This window comes from Oryctolagus cuniculus, chromosome 2 (assembly GCF_964237555.1).
Source record: "Oryctolagus cuniculus chromosome 2, mOryCun1.1, whole genome shotgun sequence".
NCBI classification, from domain to species: domain Eukaryota; kingdom Metazoa; phylum Chordata; class Mammalia; order Lagomorpha; family Leporidae; genus Oryctolagus; species Oryctolagus cuniculus.
In genome coordinates, this window is record NC_091433.1 from 182607649 (window position 1) to 182627084 (window position 19436).

At 40.2% G+C, this 19436-nt stretch overlaps 1 protein-coding gene across 5 annotated transcripts in view; it reads left to right on the forward strand.

Annotated features, from left to right (window-relative positions):
* Window positions 1–17687, forward strand: part of WDR35 (WD repeat domain 35) — a 71512-nt gene extending 53825 nt beyond the window's left edge. For 2 of the 5 annotated variants that reach the window (XM_008254766.4, XM_002710047.5), the window contains 10 exons: window positions 779–915; window positions 1227–1430; window positions 2646–2792; window positions 3424–3556; window positions 5981–6091; window positions 6986–7150; window positions 7971–8111; window positions 8948–9104; window positions 13916–14156; window positions 14477–17687. In XM_008254766.4, coding sequence (XP_008252988.2) covers window positions 779–915; window positions 1227–1430; window positions 2646–2792; window positions 3424–3556; window positions 5981–6091; window positions 6986–7150; window positions 7971–8111; window positions 8948–9104; window positions 13916–14156; window positions 14477–14627 — 1587 coding nt within the window. In that variant the 3' untranslated portion in view covers window positions 14628–17687. Of the gene's footprint in view, window positions 1–778; window positions 916–1226; window positions 1431–2645; window positions 2793–3423; window positions 3557–5980; window positions 6092–6985; window positions 7151–7970; window positions 8112–8947; window positions 9105–13915; window positions 14157–14476 lie in introns of those variants that run through there. The other 3 variants (XR_011386779.1, XR_011386780.1, XR_011386781.1) reach the window with 2 other exon arrangements.
* The last annotated feature ends 1749 nt before the right edge of the window (window positions 17688–19436 follow it).

Here is a 19436-nt window from a genome sequence, read left to right on the forward strand (position 1 = left end):
CTTACTACTTCCTCCTTTGTACTTGAGAGCTCCCCGAGGATTTTTCTGTTTCTAGCTTTTGTGCTTTACTGGTGGAGGTGGGTGGGGAGTGTTGGCAGCTCAGCTTTCCTTTTCAGGAAACTTCTGACCCATTCCTGTTTCATGCATTGGACTCTGGTTGTCTTGTGTGCTTCGTTTTTTTGTCACTTGGAATGTGCAGAATTTCAGTGCATTGATTATAACTGCTTGTTTCCTGTCTTTGGCATTACCTAGCTCTTTTCTGCAAGACACCCTTCACTGTTTTACTTTTTTAACCAGTCTGCTAAATTGTGACAGGAATTGAATTATGAAGAAAACTGGCCCCTCTTCTTTTATCTCTTTGTTTGCTGCCTTAACACTGCATGGAGCAGATTTTATTGCTTCTGGCAGGGAAAGGGTAGATTTAGGAGGGAGGAAGTGGAGGCTGCTGCACATGGTGACTGTCGGGGCCAAGGCAGCACTTTGGAGGAGCAGAGAACTGGGACAAGGGAAACGGGTGCAAGGCTAGAAGGCATCCCCGCTACCACTGTCCCTTTCTCCCCTTGGCAGCCTCATCGCCTCAGGAGCAGCTTTCCTGTGGTGCATACTTTTGGATGATTTCCAGATAACTCAGAAGACTCAAACAAAGGGATTTCTTCTCAGTTGTGGTTCCAATTTGAGATAATTTTTAGGTTTTTTTTTTTTTTTCCTTAATTGTAAAAAGAAGCACATACTCTAAAGGCAACTATTTCAGTTCCTTTGTTTTTGTCTCCTCTTTTAGAATGCAGACCTTCCAAACAAGGATTATATAATTCACTTCGAGATTCGGTCCCTGCGAGACAGCCGAGCACTGATCGAGATGGTTGGAATCGAAGATGCGTCTCAGTTCATAGAGGACAATCCACACCCCCGACTTTGGTATTTAAAACAAAACAACCCTGCCAAGGTGTCAGGTGTATGCTTTAAAATCTCAGCTCTGTCTTCTCATTCAAGCCTCCTTGATGGGAACAACTTCCTCTTTTTTTTTTTTTTTTTTGTAAATATAGGAATTCATTTTGGGTTTGAAAGTACTTGATATAAGCAAAATATTATATGAAAAATGTTTGTATATGTTAATCACTTGCCACCATGCTTCACGAAAAACAATCAGTATAATGATTGATTTCTGAATCGACACTTGTTCGTCCGGGATTTGCAATGGGACTTTCTGTTTCTTTTTCCCACAAAAGGCGCCTGCTAGCTGAGGCTGCTCTTCAGAAACTAGACTTGTACACCGCAGAGCAGGCCTTTGTGCGCTGCAAAGATTACCAAGGCATTAAGTTTGTGAAGCGCCTGGGCAACCTGCAGACCGAGTCCATGAAGCAGGCTGAAGTCGTCGCCTACTTCGGCAGGTTCGAGGAGGCTGAGCGCATGTACCTTGATATGGACAGAAGGTGAGTTAGGACACTGCAGGCGGCCCTGGTACTTCAGAGTTGTGTGTGTTTTTTTTTTTTTTTTTTTTTTTTATGGTAAATGGAGAATCTAAAATAAATATATCACTTCTTTTGAGAAAATTATTTTCAAGCGAGATTATAACCTGGAGTCCACACACCCCTCATTCATTTGTGTTTTCTAGTAGGGGAAGTTTTCTTCTCTGTGTTTATGTCTGTTAATGACTAACTTTGGGAGATGCTTTGATCTGGTGCGGAAAAAAAGATGATGGGGCTGTAGCACTGGGGGCTTTTTATCGTTTATTCCGTGGTTCAATTTCATTATTTGTGTTCTCTTTCTCAATTTAGACCATTTAATTTTCTGTCGTCAAGAGGCATAAAATCTAAAAGAAGTTTTGGGCTTGAGTTTATTGTTTGTATTCCGTTTTTTGTTTATATAAAATGCGTCTGAACCTCATTTCAGCTATAAACATGCCTCATTTTCTTTACTGTTATTTATCCCTCAGGAGATTACTAATACAACTTAAGCCTTGAAAATGAATATGAAACCAAACACGTGTTTATGCTATGTGTTTGATTTTGTAATAAACCTGATCATTTCTTCAGAGATTACTGAAAAGAACTGATTGTTCTTGAAATCATCATGTTGCTAAATAAATTGGAAGTCCAGGGAAACAAAAGGGAAGAAATTTTTTTTCCCCCTTTTCCAGCACCTAGTCTGTTCATGTAGCTGTAACAAAATATCTGAGACTGGGCAATATATTAAGAATAGAAATTTATTTCTTACTGTTCTGGGTTCGGGGGAGTACAAGATCAAGGCAAGTTTGGTGTCTGACGAGGGCTGTTCTCTGCTTCCAAGATGGTACTTTGAATACTGTACTCGCACGTGGCAGAAAGCAGAGGGGCAATTCTATGAAACATCTTGTAATGGCATCTATCAGCCCATGAGGCTGGACCTAATCACTTCCTGAAAGGCCCCGCCTCTTAGTACTACCGCAGTGGGGATTAAAATTTGGAGGGGACACATATTCAAACTATAACATCAGCTCTCTCCATTACCTCTTACCTGGTCAGGCTAAGTAGCTAAAATATTTAGAGTTACTTCATCTGTCTAGTAACTACTGTGTATTCTCAGTACCTGGAACTGTACCTAGTACAGAGAGGGCATTTGATAAATATTTGTCAAATGGATGAATAAATGAATGCCATCATTTGTAGAGATCTCGCTATTGGTCTCCGGCTGAAACTAGGAGACTGGTTTAGAGTACTCCAACTCCTGAAAACTGGGTCTGGTGATGCGGATGACAGCCTCCTTGAGCAAGCCCACAACGCCATTGGAGACTACTTTGCTGATCGACAGAAGTGGTACGTGACTTACCTGGAGCACTTTGCGTGTTCATGCATCACTTATATTGTAGCTGCCTAAGTGCTGGGAAGCAGTTCTGGGAAATAAAGACCGTCCTTGTAGATCCCAAAATTCAAGGAGCGCTAGATTCACAGTGGCGGGTCAGAGATCCTTGAAACTGTGAGATAAGCACTGCAGGCTTTGCAGTTGGCAGCCTTACACTGGCACTTGGCTCTGTGCAGCTCTCTGCTGTTTGAGCCACGGTGTACAATTCCAAGATGATAGATAATTTATTTCTGATCAAAGTTAAAAATGTATCCTATATCTGTGTATTTTTTAATTAGCTTACTTCCGGAAATCATTATCTTTTGTGCTTGAATTTTCAGTTTGATCGATGTTCTTAGTATTTGTGTCAGTGTTTGAGAATACTACGGATTAAAGCATTCCTAAGGATATTCAAAGACTGTTACTAGAATATACTGCACACTCTTTGGATTTCTCCCTCTCCCCTATATACACATGCTTCAAAGGTTTTCTGTGACTGATATGATGAGTAGAGTGATCCTACTACTGGTAGTTCTAATGAAGGAACATTTTTGGTAAAAGAGATTTTCATTCGTTTTAAATTTTCTTCTTTTCCTCTTTGCATAGGTTGAATGCTGTACAATATTACGTACAAGGCAGGAACCAGGAGCGCTTAGCTGAATGTTATTATATGTTAGAAGACTATGAGGGATTAGAGAATCTTGCCAATTCACTTCCAGAGAACCACAAGCTGCTTCCAGTAGGTATTTCAAAGTGTAGTTTTTTGGAGTTGATAGGTTATTTTATAAAATTTAATGTTACAGCCTGCAAATAACCTTTGTAATAAGAAAAATTTAAAGTTATTTTATAATTTTATAGTTTTTTAGACACAGAACAATACTTTTAATTATAAAATGCTATATCATTATTCCAGAATACTTGAAAGTAGAGGGAGCAAATCAGTCACGCTACACTACTATGATCACAGTCTTGTATTCCCTTCAGTTTTATAATTTTTTAAAGATTTTTATTTATTTATTTGAGAAGTAGAGCTACAGACAGAGAGAAAGGTCTTCCATCCATTGGTTTATTCCCCAAATAGCAGCAATGGCTGGAGCTGGGCCAATCTGAAGCCAGGAGTCAGAAGCTTCTTCCAGGTCTCCTACATAGGTGCAGGGGCCCAAAGAGTTGGGCCATCTGCTGCTGCTTTTCTGGGCCATTGGCAGAGAGCTGGATTGGAAGAGGAGCAGCCGGGACACAAACTGGTGCCCATATGGGATGCTGGCGCCTCAGGTGGAAGCTTAGTCTACTATGCCATAGCACTGGGACCTACAACATTTCTTTTGAAAGTTAACTGAATATTTGAAATATTTTTAAATGAAGTGACAGATTGCCAGAGATTTGCTTCAGAATAATCTGAAATTATTTGAAATTTGCTAAGCTTGTGTTTGAAAAAGTAGCTCAATTCTATTAGGGTCACAAAAAATATTTAATGTTAGAAAAACTCCCCAAATCAGTGTTCTCTTTCTTTTGAATATCCTTTTTAAGCTTTTTAAAATTAATTGTTGAATACTTTAAATGGATTTGCATTTTATTTGTTTACTATACTAATTGCTAAGCTGAATATTACAGAGTTAATAGCTCTTGGGGTAGGCATCTGATTAGGACAGCCATGTCCCATATCTGAGCATCCGAGTTTGATACCTGGCTCCAGCTCCTAACCTCAGCCTCCTGCTAGTGCAGCCCCTAGGAGGCAGCAGTGGTAGCTCAAGGAATTGGGTTCCTACCACCATATGGGAGTTCCCAGCTCTTGTGTCTGGCCCTGGTATATTTCCGCCATTGTAGATATTTGGGGGAATAAATCAGAGGATGGAGGCTCTCTCTGTTTGTGTGTCTCCCTGTATTTGTGCCTCTCAAATAAGTAAATAAAAATTAAGGAGAAAACTTAGTTCTGAACTGTAGGATTTGGACAGTTGTGTGTATCTGTTAATTGGTTGACAAGGATTGACTAGAAATATCATTCATTTTTCTCTGTTGTGATTTAGAGCAGTTAAGCTTGCAGTAGTGGCATTTTCCCTCACTCTCCTCCAGGAAAGAAGCTGAAACGACTCGGAATGCTGGGTGTGGGAAACCACTAGTGTGTCGTGTGTTAGTGTCCTGTGTGTCTGATGAAGCAGAAAACATTGTGCTGTAGACCATCCAGAATTGTAGTGTTACCGAGGAAATGCTAATAACAAGTCACTCAAATAATAAACATTTTTAAGGAGTGGCGTTCACTTTAAATGCTTTTAGAAGTACATGATACTTACATGGTAAACATAGGATGCACAACTGTGTCTAGTGCGGTCACCATCCATACACAAACACCCGTGCTCAGGAGCAGGCTTCCGAAAGCTCATGGGAGATGAGTGTTTTCTCTGAATTCCATTTCTTCCTGAATCTTCTGCAGCCCCCTCTTATGTCGTCACAGGACACAGCTGTGAGGAAATCACCCCAGGCTGCTCCTTATGGATAGTAGCATTATGAGGAACTTTACTTTCTTGTGCTTTGTAAATTTTTTCCTCATTAGAATTGTTACTTTATAATCAGACAAATATAAGCATCATTTAAAAGATCTTTGGAAGTGGGGTGGGGAGATAAAAATGAGATATTCTGAAAGGAAAAAAGAGTGACCTGAAAATGGAGATTACAGACGAAGCGGCAGGGTTTCTTGTGGTTCTTCCCCTCACTGCTGTCACCCTCCAGCTGGGGGCTCTGTTCTGGGCCTCGCTGCCTGTACTGATAAATGGCAGACTTCTCCAGGGCATTTCTTCATGGAGCCATTTGCGAGCTCTGTAAATGCAGGTTTTCCGTAAGCCTGCAACTAATGATTTGCTCTGCACATACTGCCAGTTGTTTTAGCTTGCGATTGTGGGAGCTCGAGGCTTCTGTCCACTAGTTGCTGGCGTGGGAAGGGTGGAGTAGTGCAGTGTCTTCAGGCCCATTGGCAGCCTCAGCCTGCGCGGGTCTTAGGGGAACATCCCCTCCGACTTGCAGCCTCTGCCCCGATGTCTGTTTAAAGAAAACACCACTCTGACTGCCAGTAAATGTCATATTCATAGGCCCCTGTGGACTTTGGCTAAATTAAAGTGTAAGTGATTTGATTCGTCTGTGAAGTCTGACAGTGCCCTTTTTGTCTTTCCAGGAAATAGCACAGATGTTTGTGAGAGTTGGAATGTGTGAACAAGCAGTGACCGCGTTTTTGAAATGTAATCAACCCAAGGCAGCGGTGGATAGCTGTGTACATCTCAACCAAGTAAGGAACTGAAACCTGGGGTCTGTGCAGCTTGTGGTCTCAGGAATTTTTGAGTCAAAGACAAGTTAAAGTCGCCATGGTCATCCATAGGGACTGCTGCCTGTGTAAGGGCTGGAGAGCTGACCTGCATTTAGTGGAAGGATCCAGCCAGGTGTTCTGTCCCTGAGAGCTGGAGTTTGCTCTTGGTTCTGGAGGTGCCACTATGAGGGGTGACAACTTGGGAACATGAACAAACCCTGTGCTGTTAGTCTGGCAAATGTGTGTCTGGAAGTAATTTCTTAATTTTCTGCATTTGATTACGGTTGAGTTTTGATCCCAAGAAGGACCAGTTCATGGTTGATCACTGCCTGTGGAAGGAATTGAGTTACTCTATCAATATTTATTTTGGCAAATCTATTTTTCTTACCCTTTATGGAAAACATATTTGACATTTTTATGAGCTGAAATTTAAGTACAAAATTGTAGAAACTGGTTGAATATCAAAGAATACCTTTAAATATTTTTAAAGTATTTTATAGAGCTCCATTTACTTAAAAATAATTTTTAAATGTTAAATTTGATAGGATGTTTTCATAACTGAAATTACATGTTTTGTTTTACTGTAAAATATATTTTTTTTTCTCAGAGTTTGTGCAAGAATAAAATTGGAAGGTTAATGTGATCCTAAATTTTGAAATTTTCCTTTCAGATGCACCTCTGAAGCAAATCAGTCTTAGCTTATTTATTCATTTTGACACATATTTAGCTTATAGAACCTATAATCACTCTGAATTTAAGTGATTTTCAAGACATAAATCAGTTTTTTATTCTGAGTGTTATTTATAATCTTAAATTATTTTACATTTTGTGAGTATAAATAGTTGAGTGAATGGTGTATTTTTTTTTTTTTCCTAGTGGAACAAAGCTGTTGAATTGGCTAAGAGTCATAGTATGAAAGAAATTGGGCCCCTGTTAGCTAGGTATGCGTCTCACTTACTGGAGAAGAATAAAACTCTTGATGCCATAGAGCTCTATCGGAAAGCCAATTATTTTTTCGATGCCGCTAAACTGATGTTTAAGGTAATGTCTCAATCTTGGTGAGTATTTTGTTTATCCTAGCTACAGGTCTTTTTTATATGTTAAAGGACACATTTTCCATTTTCTGTGGAAACAAATATTTGTTACAGCAAAATCTCTCTGATTTTATTACTAGTGGAACAATGTGTTATTTATATGATTACCTTTCACCAACAAGGCTATTAACATTGGCATTTAAACAAGGATACATTTAATGCTGAAGTTAATGAAACATTAAAGGATTCACTGGGAACTCGAAGTACGGTTTCCCTTAGCTGACAGTGAAATCCTGTCAGTAGAAGGGTTGTGAGTCCTTTTCAGTGTGTCAGTCTTCAACGTTACACTCTAACAATATTTATTTGGAGGGACTTTAACTAGAGCAATATTCATGTGTCTAAATTTTACCTTCTGTTCTTTTCCCATTTAATTTAAAGAAAAGGGAAGAATATCCCTCAACATCAAGTAAATTAGACTTCTGAGGGCTGCGTCATCCTCAGAGCATCACTTCTTTGTGTATGTGAACTTGATTCTTAGAATCTCTGCTGGAAGGCACCGCCCCTTCCGCCGCACTTCCTTGGCTCTGGTTGAGTGAGTTGCCAGTGGCTGTTGTTTTCTGACGTTGATTTGAGTTCTAACTCCAGGGCCTATGTACAGAAGTACTGAAGAAAGGAAAATGGGTTTAAAATATTTACCACTAACATGTGGTATTTATATTCCATTCTCCTTTTTTAGAGGATTAAATTTCAATTAATCTTGGAAATGGTTATATTTGTACAAATATAGATTAAGAAATACCTTCTCTAAATCCTTTCAATCTGTGAAGATTGCAGATGAAGAGGCCAAGAAAAGAACTAAGCCCTTGCGTGTTAAGAAGCTGTATGTTCTTTCAGCGTTACTGATAGAGCAATACCACGAACAAGTGAAAAACGCCCAGCGAGGAAAAGGTCAAGGAAAGAATTCAGAGGTGAGGTAGAATTTTCAATAACATTAATTCATTTAAATAATCTGAAGTGTTTAAGAATAAAATGAGGCCTGCCACCTTCTCTTTATGGACATGTCGTTTAACTTGCATTTCTGCATCTGTTTCTCTAACAAGTAAATTTCAGGCTTCTGTTTTACCCTGGCCCAGTCCCAGCTGTTGTGAACATTTGGGGTGTGAACCAGCAGATGCAAGATCTCTGTCTGTCTCTATTTTTAAAAAAAAATTTTTTTTAATTTCCTAGCCTAGTAAATGCTCCTTTCTAAACAGTGAGTTTTAACAACTTTCCTGGAATATGTAGATTAATGTGTTAATGAACCTAATATTAAGTTTAATCAATTCCGTATTAAAGTATGATTACACCAGTTTAACAAAATGAATTATAATGGAAAAATTCAGCCTATAATGGCAGTTTTGTAATCAGAAAATGTGCTAATTTAGGAGTGAGCATTTGGCACAGTGGTTAAGCTGCCTGCTTGGGATACCTGCAACCCATAATGCAGTGCCTGGTTCAACTGCTGGCTACTCTGCGTTTGATCCAGTTTCTGCTAATGCCCATGGTGGGAGGCAGCAGGCAGTGGCTCTGGTTCTTGGGCCCCTGCACCATGTTGGAGACCCTCAGCCTGGCTTTTGCAGACATGTGGGGAGTGAACCAGCAGATGGAAGATCTGTCTGTCTCTCCTCCTTTCAAATAAAAAAATTAAAAATCTGCTCATTGTAACATTTTAATGCATAACAATTTCAGAAATTATGTTCATTGCAGTGATCATGGTTAGGTGGGAGTTGGTAGTGACGGAGATGGTGGCTGCCTTTATCTGTAGGCCACTTCTGCGCTGGCTGGCTTGCTGGAGGAGGAGGTTCTGTCTCCAGCTGGTCATCTCACAGACAATGCGTGGAGAGGGGCTGAGGCATACCACTTCTTCATTCTCGCACAGAGGCAGCTCTACGAGGGCTACGCTGACACCGCGCTGAAGACAGGTGGGCCTGGCATCTATTGTGTGTGGTCAGTTGAGTGTGGCAGGGCAGCTCCTTTGTTTCTCTTTATGTTAATTTCAATAAAATTTCTCCTATGGACTTATTTTCATATGTTTGAGATTATGCTGCATATAATTTGTTTTCTGAATTCCTGTTTTTGAACTTCTAATTTTTCTTTTTACATAGAATGCAATATATATAGTTGACAGAAATATCAGAAGTTTGAGATAAGCAGAAAGAACATATATAATGTGCAGTGGATGTCCATTCAAATATTTAATATCCTTCTGTGTAGCTCTCTTGATATACATGTACTTTTAAATAAGAAGGAAGGGGCCAGCGCTGTGGCTTAATAGGCTGGGCCTCTGCCTGTGGCTCCGGCATCCTAATGGGCACCAGTTCAAGTCCCAGCTGCTCCTTTTCTAATCCAGGTCTCTGCTATGGCCTGGGAAGGCAGCAGAAGATGGCCTAAGTGCTTGGGCCCCTGCACCAGAGTAGGAGACCTGCAAGAGTCTCCTGGCTTTGGATCAGCCCAGCTCTGGCCATTGCCGCCTTTTGGGGAGTGAACCAGCAGATGGAAGACCTTTCTCTCTGTCTCTTCCTCTCTCTGTTTGTAACTCTCTCTCTCAAATAAATAAATAAATAAATAAAATCTTAAAAAAAAGGAACCAAAAAAAAAAAAGAAGGTACACATTTGTGTACTTTTTAAAAACAAGCATATGTTATAAATTATTTTAATATTCGTATACATTTCTAAAGCATTTGAAATTATTTATAAGATTATACTCAGCTAATAATCTCAACTAAAACAAAAAGAGAAAGAAAAAAGGTGGCCGGTGCTGCGGCTCACTAGGCTAATCCTCTGCCTGTGGCGCCGGCACCCTGGGCTGTAGTTCCGGTCAGGGCACCAGATGCTGTCTGGGTTGCTCCTTTTCCAGGCCAGCTCTCTGGTGTGGCCCCAGAGTGCAGTGGAGGATGGCCCAAGTCCTTGGGCCCTGCACCTGCGTGGGAGAGCAGGAGGAAGTACCTGGCTCCTGGCTTCGAATTGGCTCAGCGCCGGCCGGCCGCAACGGCCATTTGGGGGGTGAGCCAACGGAAGGAAGGCCTTTCTCTCTGTCTCTCTCTCTCACTGTCTAACTCTGCCTGTCCAAAAAAAAAAAAAAAAAAAAGAAAAAAAGTAAAATAATAATTCAGAAATAATCATTGCTAACATTTGGGCAGACTTCCTGTTAGGCGTTACTCTGTGCCAGGCTTCCTTTTCCCTTCAAGAATATGTCATTATTTTTCTTTACTGGTAAATGTGGAAATATTCATCATTTCTTTTTTTTTTTTTTTTTTTTGACAGGCAGAGTGGACAGTGAGAGACAAAGAGAAAGGTCTTCCTTTTTCTGTTGGTTCACCCTCCAGTGGCTGCTGCGGCTGGTCTGCTGCGGCCGGCGCACCGCGCTGATCCGAAGCCAGGAGCCAAGTGCTTTTCCTGGTCTCCCATGTGGGTGCAGGGCCCAAGGACTTGGGCCATCCTCTACTGCACTCCCAGGCCACAGCAGAGAGCTGGCCTGGAAGAGGAGCAACCGGGACAGAATCTAGCGCCCCAACTGGGACTAGAACCTGGGGTGCCGGTGCCGCAGGTGGAGGATTAGCCTATTGAGCCACGGCGCCGGCCAATATTCATCATTTTTAATGGCTACCCAATTTCAGTGGTCTTTGTAGGCTGTGATTTATAGTGTACGTGGATTTACATGCAATATCAAGACCTTAATTTCTTCTGGATTAACAACAGTCAGAGATGTTTAGAGTTTTAGAGATGTTAACTCCAAGGGGTTAACCTTGAGAATGAGGTTGTAAACCACAGCACGCGGGCACTGGACTCCTCCTGCTGCAGTGCAAACACTGTCACGATCCACCCCACCTCCTCTGTCACGCTCCGGGTGACGCCCTGAAATCACCATATTGTGGTCCCTGGACAGTGTTAGCTATGATGATGATACAGTTAGTATTTTGATACAGTTTCATCTGTCATTCTTTTACTTATGTTTAATGCTTAGGAAGTTTTTTACTTCAAGGTTTTAAAATACTATATTTTTTTATAATTTCTGAGTTATCCTAAAGCCATTTGTTAATAATTTTATTATTTCCTCACAGATTTAAAATTCTGCCTTCACGAAACTGAATTTATATTTTTAATCTCTCCCTAGACTGTTATTTTCTATTCATGTATTTCTGTGCCAGCACTGACCTTGTATTTGCTTTTACATTTTATATCTGGAATTTAAGCTCTACCTCTTACTAGTCTTACTTTTGGAAAAATATTTTGGGTATTTTCCTGTATTTGTTCATACAGATCAGGCTTATACTTTTTTGAGTGGGGAGAGTTTCAATGAAGTCTCATTGAGTTTTGAATTAGAATTGCATTAGTCTATTGATATTGAGACCTCAGTATGTATGCTTATGAATTTTCTCATTCAGAAACATCATTTTAAAATTTTTATTAGTGTAAAGAGAACAGATTTCATATATTTTGGAGGAACAATTTTAAGATGATAGCTGCATTTCCCTCCCTCCCTCTCTCCTTCCTTCGTCCCATTCCTTCCTTTTTTGCTTTAATTTCAGTCCACTCTATAATCACAGGCTTAATGCACCACTAACCATAATATTCAACAAGTAAAAGTAGGAGACCACAGTTCCACAGGAATATAAACAAGAGCTAAAAACAGTCAAATCGCAAGATTCCATTTCATTCCTATACATTTTTGTATTCTATATTAACTGTCATACATCAGAGAAAATGTATGATACTTGTCTTTTTGAGACTGTCTTATTTCACTAAAAATAATGGTTTCTAGTTGTATCTGTTTTGTTGAAAAAGACAAGATTTCATTCTTTTTTATGGCTGAGTAATATTCCTATACTGTATATATACCATATTTTCTTTATCCAATCATCAGTTGATGGACATCTGGCTTGATTTCAAATCTTAGCTATTGTGAGTTGAACTGCAATAAACATGGGGTATAGATAACTCTTTCATATGCTGATTCTATTTCTTGGGGTAAATTCTAAGGAGTGAGATGGCCAGGTCATTTGGTAGATCTATTTTCAGAACAGAAGCATCAGTTTTTAAAAACCATTTGAGTATCTGTTTTTCTCCTAAAGATTTGTAATTTTTTCCTTGTATGTGCAAGCATTTTTTTTATTATTTATTTATTTATTTATTGGCAGGCAGAGTTAGACTGAGAGACAGAGAGCAAGGTCTTCCTTTTCCGTTGGTTCACCCCCCAAATGACCGCTATGGCCGGTGCACTGTGGCCGCCTCACTGCGCCAATCTGAAGCCAGGAGCCAGGTGCCTCCTCCTGGTCTCCCATGGGTGCAGGGCCCAAGCACTTGGGCCATCCTCCACTGCACTCCCGGGCCACAGCAGAAAGCTGGACTGGAAGAGGAGCAACTGGGACTAGAACCTGGTGCCCATATGGGATGCCGGCGCCACAGGTGGAGGACTAACCAAGTGAGCCACTGTGCTGCCCCTCCAAAATATTTTTTTAAAAAGATTTTATTTTCCATGTAGAACAATTTCAAATACAATATGGAGGCCTCTGGGGCTGGTGCCGTGGCATATAGCAGGTTAAGCTTGCACCTGTGGGATTGGTATTCCATATGGGCATTGGTATGAGTCCCTGCTGCTCCACTTCCAATCCAGCTCCCTGCTAATATGCCTGGGAAAGCAGTGGAAGATGGCCTAAGTGCTTGGGCCCCTGCACCCACATGGGAGATCCAGAGGAGGCTCCAGGCTCCTGGCTTTTGCCTAGCCCAGCCATGGCTATTGCTGCCATTTGGGGGAGTGACCAGCAGAAGGAAGATATCTCTTTGTCTCTCCTCCTCTCTTGAAAACAAAAACAAAAACAAGTAACAGTATGGAGGCCATTAAAGTAAGTTTTCTGAACAACTTAGATGCTCATTTTTCCTTTTCCTCAAAGTCTTATTCTTTGAGTTAGACAAATAAAAAGGCAATGATTTGCTCAAAGATATGGAGAGACCACAGGATCTTGTACTGTTTTGCTTTATTTTACAAAATAAATAAATAAATAATGGGATATTATCTTGAGAATTATGAACACTATAGTTTAATGTTAACTTTGGAATGCCACAGAAATTTCTAATTTAAGTCAAAGAAAACATGCTTTTTTTTTTTTTTTTAAAGATTTATTTATTTATTTGAAAGGCAGAGTTACAGGGAGGCAGAAGCAGAGGCAGAGAGAAAGAGAAATCTTCCAACTGCTGATGCACTCCCCAGATGGCTGCAATGGCCAGAGCTGCACCCATCTGAAGCCAGGAACCAGGAGCTTCTTCTGGGTCTCCCACACAGGTGCAGGGGCCCAAGGGCTTGGGCCATCTTCTACTGCTTTCTCAGACCATAGCAGAGAGCTGGATAGGAAGTGGAGCAGCCAGGATTTGAACTGGTGCCCATATGGGATGCTGGTGATGCAGGCGGCTTCTTTACCTGCTACGCCACAGCGCCTTACCCAAAAGATGGTGTTTTGACACCAACATTTGTTTTTGTCTGTGTGTACACTTCTAAGTGGGCATAGCCATCTGCACCATTTAAGTGTTTCACAGAACCCAAGGCGTTAACTGGCTGCACAGAACCTTGGTGATCTCAAACGTACTTCTTCCTCCAGCACTCCTGTCTCTAAACATTGTTTTCTTGAAGGTTTGTTAAAGTTTCTGTGGGTTAAACCAAAACACATGAACACAGAGTCCTCCCAGGTTTGCTCCTATCATGACTGTTCACCAAGCCCACGTTGTCTTCTCTTCGCAGCTCTTCACCTGAGGGACTATGAAGACATCATCCCTGCTGTCGAGATCTACTCTCTGCTGGCGCTCTGCGCCTGCGCCAGCAGAGCTTTTGGTACTTGCTCCAAAGCCTTTATTAAACTTGAGTCCTTAGAGACCCTCAGTTCAGAGCAGAAGCAGCAGTATGAAGATCTTGCTCTGGAAATCTTCACCAAACACACTCCGAAAGATAACAGGAAGTCGGAACTGGACAGCCTCCTTGAAGGGTAGGCTACCTCTGAGGAGCAGATGCCCTTCTAGCTCACTGGCAGCTTGGATTCCTGCATGCGTAAAGTCTAACGAAACCGCTAAAACTTGGAGTACTTTGCCCTACCATTTACTCCATTTTATGTAGCCTTTCAAGTGTATCAATACAGTATTTCTTCATTGGGAGAAAAGCTTTTATTTGAAAACTTTCTTTGAAATAGAAGCATTTTATTTGAAGTTTATCTTGAAAATTTTTCATTTGGTTTTTAAGTACATTAAGTAAAGTTAGACTGATTAGATATTTTAAAGTATAATTGATATTTGCCCTTTATTTTTACAGCGGAGAAGGAAAACTACCAACATGCATTGCCACAGGAAGCCCCATTACTGAGTATCAGTTCTGGATGTGCAGCGTATGCAAGCACTGCGTTCTTGCCCAGGAAATACGCAACTACAGCTTCTGTCCCCTGTGCCACAGCTCGGTGGGCTAGAGAAGTGACGACCTGTATACCATTGGGAAAAACATGTAGCATATGTAATATGTAAATATGTATTAAGGTTGATTTCCCTAAGTTCTATATTTTGTAGTTATATTTTTATAGAATATATATAATGAATAAAATGCAGCTACTTATAGAAATACAGCTATGAAATACTCAGGCTGATTTTTATATAAAATATATGGAAATCAATCTTATTTTCTGTCTCTATTATTTTTCTATATATGATCTGATCTGTCTTGTAGTTGGTTATGTGATTCCAAGAAATGCTTTTTCTTATAGTTTCAAGGTTACTAATTCATTAAAACATCTTGGGAGTGGGGGATGGAGGAGGTATGGGAAAGAGGCAGAGTTGAACTCAGGGAGTTGACATCAGCCGTATTAGCAGGAGGTTAAGCTATTGTAGTGTTGAAATGAGCACTGTGTAGCTGAATTCACTTTAAATATTGACTGTCTTCTATATATTTCTTATCAGAAGTGAGGAGATAGCATTGTAAGAACATTTTTATAATTTGCATTGTTTTTAAAGCCTTATTCTTCATCCTTTAAAAAAATCTATCCTTTTATTCTTATTCAAGAGGTAGAATTTGATAGTTACTCTTTCATTCCATTGTGCAGAAAACTGGGCTGTATTTATAAGAACAAGAATCTATACAGAAATATCCATTTTGTAGGTACAATTTCAGTTGAAACATTGTCACCAGGTTGGACCCTTCTTGCTGTAGAAGTGGTTCTTGAAAATATCTGTTTTGATTTATTGTTATTAATGTAAAAGAATTGTGATCAATAATTGATAATTTCTGACTTCTCTTACATAGCTACTAGTGTTCTCTTTTTATTTTTTGTGAACTCACATCCTCTCATTTTGTAGCTGAAGACCAGACTTTAGCACTATTTCATCAAGATTAGTTGCCTGGCATACTTAGTGGAGACAATAAAGAAAGAAAAATATGCAGCATTGCCGCTACAGCCACAGTACTAAGATTAATTTACTCTCTAAATGTAATATGTTTCTGATAGACAGTGAGCTCATGTGCTGATTAAAATGAAATCAGTCTTTGAAGTTCATGTTCATGTTTCTTGCAGGAAATTACTGGCACAGTGGTAGCCTACAAATATGCTCCCAAGCAATCAGTTGCAGAGGTCACAGAACAGACAGGTTTATGAGAATGGTCTAAATGTGTTTTATCGAACCAATTGAAATGCCCAGAGAACTCTGAGAAGGGATGTGGGTGGGTTGACAGTATTGTGCAGCGTGCCGGGTACTGGAAAGAGCACAGAACGTGAGTCCTGGATGAAGTGATGCTCTGTGTCCCACCTCTCACTCGCTTGTGCCAGCCTCCCCCAGCAGAGAGTTATGGAGAGAACCAGAGCTGAGGTTTGAGGCAGGGACTCAATCAGACGGAGTGCGTCTTGAGGGCAGCAGCGCACACTTGCTCTACAGAAGAGGCTCAGGGGCAAGTACACCTGGCCAAGCTGTGGCTTGCCAGTTAGTCTGCTGAGGAGTCATGTGTTTTGCAGGCAAGAATAAGTATGGCTGATGGATGATTGAGTCAAGACCTCAACACACTGAGGGCCTCGTAGGGTCAAGCATACTCAGTGTGTCATGAATATTTTAGTGCCTTTGTTGCCCTTTGTATTTTTCCTGCTTCATGAATATTGGTTATCTCTTGCTCTTTCTAGCTCTTTCTATCTGTGGTCATGCATATATGTTCTATTAACTGATTCTAAAATGTCTCATAAGTTACTTATCTAAATATAACACAATGAATTTCCTGTGTTCCTTTTGTTTTCTCTATAGAATAGAATATTTACCCATATCAAAAAATTATATCCTAACAAAGAGATTGGCTCCAGAGACTCTATCTTTTATTGAACTTAATTACATTTTTCTATAGGACTTTCTATTTTTCTCTGCCTCATCCATGAAAGAGAAATGTCCAGGGCTGTAGAGACGGCTCACCTGGGTGAAGTGTCCAGGGTTGTAGAGGTGGCTCATCTGTGTGAAGTGTCCTGCAGGACATTTTGTTCAGAGCTGTGATGTTTGCTCTTTGGCCTGATGCCTGAATATCTTTTCTTCCTTTTTCCTTTTACTATCCCAGGAATCAGTTGAGATCTCATTAGATTGTCATGCCACTAGCCCTTATTGTGAGCTTTTGATTATACTTCCATTTGTTGAATTCCAGAATCATCTGTTGACCCTCAAGCTTCTTCTAACCTCTTATTACCATAAATTCTGTGATGCCTGAGCCCTATAATTTTTACTTTACCTAATTATTTCAAATAGATCTTGAGTTGCGGTAGAATTGAACTTCTTGTTCAGTTTTGATTCAGAAGCCAAAAGCTCTTAAAAAAAAGTTTATACCTCGTGTACCTGCTTATCGTGTACATGTATGTGTACATGTACATGTATGTGTACATCTTTTCTACTATAAAAATTTATGGCTCTTTGGGATCATATCTGTGGAAGTTTTAATGAACTGCCATAATGTCTTTTGGACTTCTGTCAAAAATGGTACTAGAGAGAAAACCCATCCCACAGAATGAATTGATCCAATTGGTTTTATTCAACATGAAGGAAACTTCAAGATAACAGACTAACAAACTCCCTGACACAGAGAAGCAAAAATGATCTATGTAAAACAAATAGAGACAAGTTAGATAGACAGAATTAGGTAGTATATTGAAGATAGCATAAAGAAGCAGTTATGTTTTCTCTCTTCATTCAATAAACGTGAAATGGCTCACTTTGAATAATGCTGAGTTGTTCTTTATCATAAAACTTGCCTGGAATTCTGTTATATTTCAGAGTAGTATGGTAGACCAAACTGTTGCAATGATGGAACCAGCTGATAAAGCCGCACACAATGTACCTAACAAGTGACACGCCCTGAGCATTGTTGACTTGCTATCATTCACAGATGCTAATTTCCTTACAAATTGTTCTACTACAACACATTTTGAAATGATATTTCTGTATTTCCAGAGCTGAGGTCTTAGGTTTTATGAGGTATTAACTGAAAAATATGAAAATAAATCCTGAAGCAAAAATGACTTGTGTTCCTTTATCTGTAACTTACGGATTACACGGTGTGTGCTTTGATTTCATGTAAACATTTTCATGGGTGTTGGTTAGGGGAGTATTTGGCTCCAGATGAAAAAGGGGGACAGGGAGCAGGAGGTACAATGGATGTGCAACACCGTTTTGCTACCAAATTGGGGGGAAACCTAGCAACCTTATAAAGGGACTAGTTTGGGGTGAGCATTGTGGCTCATGCTTCAGCCATTACTTGGGACACCACGTCCCATATTGGAGTGCTTGGGGTTGAGTCCCGCCTCTGCTTCTGATCCAGCTTCCTGCTAACCAGAACCCTAGGAGGCAGCAGGTGATGACTCAAATACTTGAATCCCTGCCACCCATGTTGGAAACCTGGATTGACGTGCTGGCTCCTGGTTTCAGCCTGGCCCAGAACTGGCTGTTTGCTTTTGGGGAATGAACCAGCAGATGGAAGATTTATGTCTCTCTCTCATTTTTTTTTAAAGATTTATTTATTTATTTCCTTGAAAGAGTTACACAGAGAGAGGAGAGGCAGAGAGAGAGAGAGAGAGGTCCTCCATCTGATGGTTCACTCCCCAGTTGGCTGCAACGGCCAGAGCTGTGCCAGTCCGAAGCCAGGAGCTTCGGGGGCCCAAGGACCTGGGCCATCCTGTACCTTCCCAGGCCACAGCAGAGAGCCAGATCAGAAGTAGAGCAGCCGGGACTAGAACTGGCGCCCATATGGGATGCCGGTGCTTCAGGCCAGGTGTTAACCCACTGCGCCACAGCACCGGCCCTCTCTCTCTCATTTTGACCTTCAAATAAAATTCACTAAATCTTTCTTCTTTTTCTAAAGATGGTAGGCCCATGGCAGATAATTAGGGGTTGCTGTGAATAACTCCTTAGAGGTCAGACAGAGCTCTGCTTTGTGCCTGTCTGTGATAAAGAAAGCAGCATGGACTGAGGGTGCAAAAGGAAAAAAAGGGGGAAAAATTGTCACCAGACTTTTAAGATAAATCAAGAGTGTTGTAGCTCTGCGATCTTAACCAGGTTCTCAAATGGAAATAGCAATATTATGTTGCCCCCTGCTGTCTATTTTTATGATTATTTTCTCAATTCATTTTTTTTAAAGAAACTAACATTTATGGTTTTTGAAGTATAAAAGTAACATGCTCATGGTAGAAAATTTCAAAAATCATGTAAGAGTATAGAGAAGAAAGTTAAAAATCCTAGCCTTTTGGAAAATAAAAAGCATAAATTTATATTTTGGTTGAATTTGAGAAGAAAAAACAGGTAAAACTGAAGAAATTGGTATATTACAAACAAATGCATTTTGACAACAGCATGTTTGTTCTTAAGATATTTCTCTTAAAAAGTAGACCTTAAGAAGCTTAGGGTTACTTTACTTAACTACTCATTTCTTGTTTGGCATAGTTTACATTTCCAGTTAATAAAAATGAGAGAAAAACGAGGTCCTCCTACACATCCTCTACAGTAGCTCAAACTAAAACCGACAAAACAAATACTGGGGAGGATATAAAGCAGCTGAAACTCTTGATACATTGTTTATGGAAATTCAAAATAAGTCCTACCACTTTGGAAAAGTTCAAAAGGTTCTTCTAAATTTAAACATACACTTATCATAGACCTCAGCAATCCTACTCTTTGCAGGTTACCCTGGAGAAGTAAAAACATTATTCCACAAAGACCTCTATGCAAATGTACCTAACAGTTTTATTCATAACTGGGAAGCAGCCCTGTGT